This window comes from Schistocerca serialis, chromosome 4, assembly GCF_023864345.2.
Source record: "Schistocerca serialis cubense isolate TAMUIC-IGC-003099 chromosome 4, iqSchSeri2.2, whole genome shotgun sequence".
Taxonomy (NCBI): domain Eukaryota; kingdom Metazoa; phylum Arthropoda; class Insecta; order Orthoptera; family Acrididae; genus Schistocerca; species Schistocerca serialis.
This window is the reverse complement of record NC_064641.1, coordinates 822,731,477-822,741,301: the sequence shown is the minus strand read 5'-3', so window position 1 is coordinate 822,741,301 and position 9,825 is coordinate 822,731,477. Positions and strand designations below refer to the sequence as shown.

Below are 9,825 nucleotides of genomic sequence, written 5' to 3'. Positions count from 1 at the left end.
CCCAACTTTCGTCAGTGGTGCTGAAAATTATCAAGGGAAGTATAAAAAACCAATGTACAGTAATTGCTGCACTTCTGTCACAAAATAAGACCTCACGTGTAGAGATAAGTAAGACAGACACAGATTAAGTGTCGTAAGATGACATCATTCATGTAAAGGATGATGAGAAAGGGAAAATTTATGCAAATTGGTTACCTCCAGAAAGAAGACTAAGAAAATACATACACTCCGGAATAAGTTAGAACAGGAAAATGCAAAGAGGAAGAAGAAAATGTGTTTCAAACAAAAGGGAAATTTATACAAGACCTGTCGCAGTCTTCACAAAATTGTCGAATGTGCTTGGGTGTTGCACATAATTTTTATCCGTGGCGTCGGTTTGTACTTCCATGCCAGTAGGGGCAACGTCAAGAACATGTTACTCGTGTATTTCACCTACTGTTTATGGTCTCTCGTTTACTTAGTACAGTTAAATGATCATTCTATAGGGTAGAGGCTTTGAAAGTGATCTATTCGAATGTACACCACCGCCATTACTGATTGCACCGAAGCTTCACATGTTGCCTCAGAGCGAGGAAATGAGGAAGCACACATTAAAGAGAGTCAGTTGGTGTTGCATGGCACGCACAAACAAAGCAGTTCGATCAGGGTTTCCACAACGTGCACACGTTACCACGTAATGTCAACATTTCGGGTGTTCCCCCGTCACTGACTACTTCTGCCGCGCGTTGACACGGCCCAGCGAGTGCTAGTTATCGCTGCTCAAGGCCAGCCGGTGGAATATCTTTGGTCGCGTCCCCCCGGTCCCACGCAGTCTAGAGGCAGCTCGTGCGGCGTGAGCATCGGAAAGACGAAAGCACCGTGACATGGCGGAACAGGCAGCGAAGATCTCGCAGCAGAGGAGCTGCAAAGGTTAGTTAACTGCAGCTGCATCTGTGACTGACTTGCACTGCTCTTGCACAACCTGCTGCGAGACGTCTCCGAATTGTACGAGCACCTGTCGCAGCTTTCCACTGAAAAGCATTCACCCACTCTTCGTCCTTAAGATATGTATGTTTTGACATTGATTTGATGTTACTTCACACACGCTTAACCATTTTTAAGTTCAGCTTTGTGGAAACATTTTCAGCAGTGAATATTATCTTCTTTTATGCAGCGTTTTCTGTACCCGTGTCAGATCCCACGTGGACCTTTGTTTACAAACATTTGCCTACGTCAGTGCAGCTGGCAAGTAGACAATAATTCATATTGTGTCAAAATATTTATGCAGGACGTACTCTTTCACACATGTCAACTCTTTAGCAAATCGCCATTCCTCATGTTTTTACTGCGTTTTCTTTTTAAACTGTGCCTAAGTTCTAGTATGTCGTTTATAGAATAATGTTAGGCTAAAGTGTTGAAACTTTAACTCGGGTAAGAAGAATACCCGGCTCGGCACGTTTAGGAATGTCTAGTTCAATATCTACCATAAAGTGAAGGGGGAAAAAAGAGACATTGGTCGGTGATGTAAGTTGAAACCAAGCTGTTCTTTTACAACAGTGGAACAGAACTGTTTCGATTAAATAAAAAATAGAAGCTGCGCATTTGTTTAGTGCGAACGGTGCTATCATTGAACACTTTTAGTGGAAGGGGCTGGAGGGAGTATGGGTTCAAACATTGTCACGTAGTAGCGCATACGTGGATTCCAAATATATCTGGTGTGGATAAGAATTATGTAGTGGCATCCCCGAATTTTTCATAGGCGATGTAAGGTATATGTACATAATATGCACCAAATATTCGTAAGTATATAAAAGTTTTCTGAGTTTACCTTCCAGTTTGCTATTCATAAAGAATAGTGAGCTAAGTAACGGGCGAATTTAGATTACGATAGGTTGAGACTCTCACTCTCAAATCCTGATATATAGGCATCTTTACCTGGTCTGATGATTTGACAGTAGTTAGCATTTACCCAACAAGTCTGCAGTCTTCCATAGATGACACCGTTAACTGTGTTTTCGATAGGCGATGTTTCACAATTGCAGCGTGTTTTATGAAGTTCACGTGAGACATAGCGACATTTGCTATGGAAATTGTACTGCCTGTTGTGATCTGAAAAGTCATCGTAAAGACACAAAAAATTACGTGTGTGTGTGTGTGTGTGTGTGTGTGTGTGTGTGTGTGTGTGTGTGTGTGCGCGCGCGCGTACTCAGTCAGTTTCTGTAATAGCCATTCAGTCACAAGTTAAATGAAGGTATAGCCAAACTTACTTGAAAATTTCTATCTTCGCATTTTTAAATATGGACAAAACTGCGGGTTGAACGTGTATAGTGGCTGCCTATAAACAGCTCCATTTGAAACGCCGACACCTACCTAAACACTTCTTTACTGTCTTCAAACGACAGAAACTGTCGAAAAGCAACACGTACGTGATACTTGTTGCTATTTCAAATATCAGCATTAAAATCTAATAAGTGCTGCAGTGTTCACCATTAAATGCTTTCACGTCCATCGATGTGTTCAACCCGCAGTTTTGCCCATAAGTGACAAGGAAAAAAGTTTAGATGCCGGTTTGACTTCGCATACATTAAAATTGAGACAGGTCATCATCGAAATAATGATTGATTATACATATGCTAAGGCAACATTTTACCACCAGATGATATGGAAGAATGAAAAAGGTATCACAGTAAATTCATTTAGCAACTGTTGGTGGGTTTTCTAACATGACTTTCATAAAATCTGTAAAAGCGTCGATGGGTCAAGCGTGCGTTACGTAACTAGTTTCTTATCGCCCTGTTCAGAGTGTAATAAATGTAAACAAGGCGATTAAAGTTTCTGAAATGGATTAAAATTAGCTTGAGCGCATCGTATTACGACAAACGCAGGCTTGATACTGTACAGCTATTATTTTCTGCATGGAAAAATGCTTGTTCGCTGCAGCTAACAGTGTTTAAGTATGAAGACCTCCTCAGTTAAGTGATGGTCTGTTAGAATCATTCGGGAGGAGTGATGTTCAGTGTCTGGTAAAGTCATTCACATCTCCTTTGCGCGGCCTCCCTAACGCACTGCTCTCTAGTATTGCACTGACTCTGTAACTAAGCCACGAACAATTCCTTCCCCATCTTCTTCGAATGCAAAAACTGCTGTTTGTACAGAAAGTTTTTAAATAAAAGGTGGCTAGCTAATTAGCAGTATTACGGGAAAACTGAAGTGATATCACCCCTGGGAATAAGAGGCATGTATGGTGTTGAATCGCCCTTGCACATATTCAGACGTCGCACAAACTAATTAGAAAGTAGTACTTGTTCTTACTCGCGAATAAGGTTGCTCTGGAACGCATACTTGATACAGAGTAGTATGAACCAAAGCCTCTAACTGCAGTTCCACGAGCTCGCTATGACACATGTTTACGGAAATATACGTTCATTTTCCTTTAGAAATTCAGAAATAGTAACTCTTCCATAAACAGTGTGTTTCACTTCTTTTAGATATTTATTTGTATCATGAAATGGCTATTACATGAGAGCTTATAGTTTTTAATGTAGGCCGTCCTGTAACAGTACTATTTACAGTAATTTCATAAAAATAAGGCTTCAGAGAATCACGCTAGCTAGTGCTACATCGGCACTGTCAGTTATCTATGCGGCGCTTCTTTAATGATAGTAGAGCGTATTTTCTAAGAGACTTATGCACACGTATAGGAGCTAACGCGAGATACGGACAACAGTCTTACAACCTTGAGCCTTGTGATACCCATGATGTGCCAAATTAAGTCCTCCGTCGTCACACATCAGTTAATGCGTCTGACTCCTTTATTCGCTACTAATTGTTTCCTGCCTGCTTGGCGAGGGGACCAGAGTAGCTGTCATTGGAACGACAGCTTCAGCGGCCCGTTGATGTGGAGTGTTGTGGAAACCATTTCACAATTCTGATTCCACCCAGCTGTTCTTATACATACCTTTAAGAAAGCAAAGGTCTGGTGTCGGTCTCTCGATGATACAAGCAATTTTTCCCTCTATCTTCAAAATGAGGAAAATCACAAGTTGCAATGTGTTTGGGTAGCACGATGAGCTTACCTGTTGGACCGCAGCCACACGAGTGCTTTGGTCTTGAAACCAACAAACTGCAATGTCCTAAATAATACGAGGATACTATGTAAAAGTTTGTGTAGAGAGCAGATCCAGCCATAAGTATCTTTAAGAAAGCATTATTTTATTGCCATGAAAGATTTTGGGCTGTCATGTTCACCTTCGAATAGTTACTCTCGTTGTAGTACAGTATTAGTTACGAGCACTGCCTCCACTTTAACAGGTAGTGCGTCCTCTCACAAATGTACAAGGCAGAAAACGAGACAAAACACGTTCACTAGAACGAACTGTAAAACGCGGATGACGTGCTGTTGTCGAATCTAACGCTTATTAAACAAGTGTATCCGCCTGAAGATGAGCATGAAGGCCCGAAATTGACCATTGAAATAAAATAGCTTTTCAATAGTATTTGCGGTAAGTTTTGCTCTACATTAACAATGCTTAATTGATTAACAGCCACTGAGTTCAAGATGCAGCAGGGATAAAATAAGTTTATACTGCCTTTAATGCTGAAATTAGAGAGACCTGTACGAGAAGTGAGTAGTACAGAGTAATGAAAACATTATTTAAACCAGATTTTACACTGCTCACAAAAAGCACAGTGTACAAGGAAAAAGAGGGATTTTCTACGACGGAATACAAAAGAAAGCACAATCATCTCCGTGGAGTGTTTCAAAACAATTATCTAATTTAGAGCCAAAGGAAGGTGCATTGTCTCAGTAAAGGTGGAGGCTGCATGTGATGGGTTTTCGACGAATATAAAGATGTGTATGGTCAGATAGGAGGAACCTGTATCGTTTGTCAGTGAGAAACTGTGGCAAACTAATCGTTGTTGTTGTGGTCTTCAGTCCTGAGACTGGTTTGATGCAGCTCTCCATGCTACTCTATCCTGTGCAAGCTTCATCTCCCAGTACCTACTGCAACCTACATCCTTCTGAATATGTTTAGTGTATTCATCTCTTGGTCTCCCTCTACGATTTTTACCCTCCACACTGCCCTCCAATGCTAAATTGGTGATCCCTTGATGCCTCAGAACATGTCCTACCAACCGATCCCTTCTTCTAGTCAAGTTGTGCCACAAACTTCTCCTCTCCCCAATCCTATTCAATACTTCCTCATTAGTTATGTGATCTACCCATCTGATCTTCAGCATTCTTCTGTAGCACCACATTTCGAAAGCTTCTATTCTCTTCTTGTCCAAACTATTTATCGTCCACTTTCCACTTCCATACATGGCTACACTCCATACAAATACTTTCAGAAACGACTTCCTGACACTCGAATCTATACTCGATGTTAACAAATTTCTCTTCTTGAGAAACGCTTTCTTTGTCATTTTCAGTCTACATTTTATATCCTCTCTACTTCGACCACCATCAGTTATTTTGCTTCCCAAATAGCAAAACTCATTTACTACTTTAAGTGTCATTTCCTAATCTAATTCCCGGAGCATCAGATTTAATTCGATTAGTCCATTATCCTCGTTTTGTTTTTGTTGATGTTCATCTTATATCCTCCTTTTAAGATACTGTCCATTCCGTTCAACTACTCTTCCAAGTCCTTAGCTGCCTCTGACAGAATTACAATGTCATCGGCGAACCTCAAAGTTTTTATTTCTTCTCCATGAATTTTAATACCTACTCCGAATTTTTCTTTTGTTTCCTTTACTGCTTGCTCAATATACAGATTGAACAACAACGGGCAGAGGCTACAACACTGTCTCACTCCCTTCCCAACCACTGCTTCCCTTTCATGTCCCTCGACTCTTATAACTGCCATCTGGTTTCTCTACAAATTGTAAATAGGCTTTCGCTCCCCGTATTTTACCCCTGCCACCTACAGAATTTGAAAGAGAGTATTCCAGTCAACATTGTCAAAAGCTTTCTCTAAGTCTACAAATGCGAGAAACGTATGTTTGCCTTTCCTTAATCTATTTTCTAAGGTAAGTCGTAGGGTCAGTATTGCCTCACGTGTTCCAACATTTCTACGGAATCCAAACTGATCTTCCCGAGGTCGGCTTCTACCAGTTTTTCCATTCGTCTGTAAAGAATTCGTGTTAGTATTTTGCAGCCGTGGCTTATTAAACTGATAGTTCGGCAAAGCCTGCTTTCTTTGGGACTGGAATTATTATATTCTTCTTGAAGTCTGAGGATATTTCGCCTGTTTCATACATCTTGCTCACCAGATGATAGTTTTGTTATTCCTGGCTCCCCCATTATTTACTAATAGTACCATGCACATATCCCCCATACTAGAAGACTTCCAGCATCTGCCTGAACATCGTCTCATGTGGTATTAGATGTACAATGTCTGATCAAAGGTAGGATGACATCGATATGTAATTCGAAATTGACCGCCAGATGTCACGAGAAGCGTACCCGCTGGTATAAAAGGAGGCAGGAAGTGTTGTATTGTCAGCAGAGAAGCAGTAACAACAGAATGTGTCTGAGAGCGCAGTGACTTCTAACGTGGTTAGTCTTTTTAACAAGGCAGTTCAACCTTTCTAAAGCTGCCCAAGTCAACTGTTGGTATGGTTGGTAAGTGAAAATCTGAATTAACGACAGACAGGCAGACTTCATGCACTGATGGGTTGGGACCGTCTCACTTTGCGTAGGACTGTTGGAAAAAAAGTCGATCGAAATCAACGTAAGTAACCACTCGTGAGTTCAAAAAGGCTGCTAGTATTTCAGCTAGTAGAAAGACTGCGCGTAGGGAGTTAAAAACACATTTCTGTAGTCACTCCTAAGGAACCCTTGAGGTGATCCAATGAGCGGCGTCAGTGGACACTGGATGATTAGAAACGAGTGATTTGCAGTGATCAACCAAACTGCCCTCAGGGAATCCGATGGAAGGGTTTGGCTAACGCCTGGAGAACGTTACCTGACACGTGCAGTGCCAACAGCCGTGTACTGGGGATGTGGTGTTACGGTATGACTTGTTCTTTTTTTTTTTTGTTTTTTTTTTCGAGCATAGGGCGTGGTCCCCTTACTGCTATTAAGAGAATGCTAAATGGGAATGGATATTAACACATTTTATAGCATTATGTACTACATAAAGTACAGGAATATTGCGGAGCCAATGATTGATAGTATCAGCATAATAATGGATCCTGTCATCAAGCAGCATATGTGAGGCAATTGTTCTTGTCCATTTCGTGAAATGGACTGGCATGCTCCAAGTCCCAATCTGAACGCAATGGAACTCCTTTGGGATGAGTTACAATGTCGTCGTCGTTCCAGTGACCCCTGCAGAGTTAGAGGTCATAAAGGCGAAGGGTTGATACACGCCGAATTAATATCCACTAACATGCCTATTTGTACACTACAATGGAGATGTACGAAAGTGTACTTTGCAACAGTTTAAACTACGAGATGTGTAGGTGGTGGTATAAGACACCCGGAAAGTACATCTACGTGATTACTCTGCTATTCACAATAAAGTGTCTGGCAGAGGGTTCAATGAACCACCTTCAAGCTGTCTCTCTACCGTTCCACTCTCGAACGGCACGCGGGGAAAACGAGCACTTAAATTTTTCTGTGCGAGCCCTGATTTCTCTTATTTTATTGTGATGATCATTTCTCCCCATGTATGTGGGTGCCAACACGATGTTTTCGCAATCGGAGGAGAAAACTGGTGATTGAAATTTCATGAGAAGATCCCGTCGCAACGAAAACGCCATTGTTTTAATGATTGCCACTCCAATTCACGTATCATGTCTGTGACGCAATCCCCCCTATTTCGCGATAATACAAAACGAGCTGCCCTTCTTTGTACTTTTTTCGATGTCATCCGTCAGTCCCACCTGATGCGGATCCCACACCGCACAGCAATACTCCAGAATAGGGCGGACAAGCGTGGTGTAAGCAGTCTCTTTAGTAGACCTGTAAATCAATTTTCAACAGCGGTCTCGTCAGGTTACTGTAACTTTTTAAATCTGTAATCCGCAAGTCACCTTACAGTGTATGACGAATATGGAAAGTAATGTGTTGGGCGACTCTTCCCAGAAAGAACTCTTGTTTCCATTAAAGAGTCCCAACTTCATAAATCGTTTTTCTAATTACAGTCATGCGTCTCGTTTTATTATCCAGTTGAGTTTTATTTAAAAAATTGTACTTCTGAGCTTTGAAATTGTTTTTCTGAAAAATTACTTTTTTGGGCTAGGGAAACCACTGCAACTGTAGTGTTTATTATTTATTTAGATAATGCAGAAGTACGTAAGACACACAAAACAGAATGATAAAATAGGACTGCGCCCTAAAACCAAAACAAAAAAAAAAATAGGACGCAGTCATGTTAAAATATTAAACTAGTGTTAAATTATAGCAAGTGAACATTTGCAGGTATTAATATCAGAGCTCTGTTAGGGAACTCAACTGTGCTACAGTCTTCAGACAAGCATTTATGAAGTCCCTAGAAATCTTATCATTGGAGGTTCACTACTGTTGTGTTCTACTGTTTGCTCCATTGTACCGGGCGGTGTACAATACCTTATTTGAAAGACATGAGTTGCATAATACATGCCTGACTCTGATGACACTAGGGCGGCTCCAGACGTTTCTTGACACCTGTGTGCCAGTAGACTATACGGTTGTATCAGTCTGGTTCTCCAGGCCTCGTTCAGCAATCAGTCTCAAATTATTTCCCGAGCACTCTCGCAAATTGTGGTGGATACTGTTGAGAACCCATGCAGGCTTTTTAGATTTAAGTCTGGCATGTGGATGGCGAGAACTTACCTGTTGCACGATTTACTCCATTTCTCGGTCCTCTGCCTGCTGTAGATATTTGATGGTGCTTTTATTGGATAAGGCCTGGAGCCACGGAATTGATGTTGGTTTTAGCGTTGCAATGACAATTCTACAGCACCTATTTCTTCGTTTCTGTGTGTGAGAATTTTTTGATAGGTTACTGATCTTTAGCCTCCCCTTACCCTGCAGGTCGTAAAATAAGTATTAACCGCGATGTACTATAAAGACAAGTATTGTTTCAGAAGGAATTTTCAACCTGCAGTGAAGTGTTCTCTGATCTGAAACATCCTAGCCGATTAAAAATGTGTGCTGCACAAGGACTAGAACCTGGGACCTTCGCCTTCTACCTTCCAGATTTCGAAGTAGTTCTCCTACATGTCTTGCGGTATGAGCACTCCTGGAAGAAAGGATATTGCGGACACATGTCTTAGCCCATGCTGTGGTACCACTGGTGACTCAGCAGACTTCGTTACCGGCAGAATGACAACGCATTACCGCTCAATGGAGCATGTCTGCTGGAGCGTAACAGTGACAAATACTGGTTACTTAATCAGTCGAGTGCAGAGATAGCGTCACACATGAGGAAGCGCAGATAACTTGCCACCAAATTAACTAACCGATAAAATATTATTATTTTGTACTCTGTAACACTGGTGGTATGTTTAGAGTCGAAAAGTTTCCCGTTGGTATGCTTTTAGGCTTGTCACTCGCTTTCTTCATGTAATTTATAGCTAGTTTCTGCACCCAGCAAAGAATGTTACATATATACTGCTACAACCCCACCTCCACACACCTGGCAGTACTCCCCTATGGGCCGGCCGAAGTGGCCGTGCGGTTAAAGGCGCTGCAGTCTGGAACCGCAAGACCGCTACGGTCGCAGGTTCAAATCCTGCCTCGGGCATGGATGTTTGTGATGTCCTTAGGTTAGTTAGGTTTAACTAGTTCTAAGTTCTAGGGGACTAATGACCTCAGCAGTTGAGTCCCATAGTGCTCAGAGCCATTTGAACTCCCCT

At 41.6% G+C, this 9,825-nt stretch overlaps 1 protein-coding gene across 1 annotated transcript in view; it reads left to right on the top strand.

The window, feature by feature from the left end:
- The first annotated feature begins 756 nt into the window (after positions 1 to 756).
- LOC126473416 (methanethiol oxidase-like) overlaps positions 757 to 9,825 on the top strand; it is a 145,199-nt gene continuing 136,130 nt past the window's right edge. The window contains exon 1 of the mRNA XM_050100442.1: positions 757 to 909. Coding sequence (XP_049956399.1) covers positions 864 to 909 — 46 coding nt within the window. The 5' untranslated portion in view covers positions 757 to 863. The remainder of the gene's footprint in view (positions 910 to 9,825) is intronic.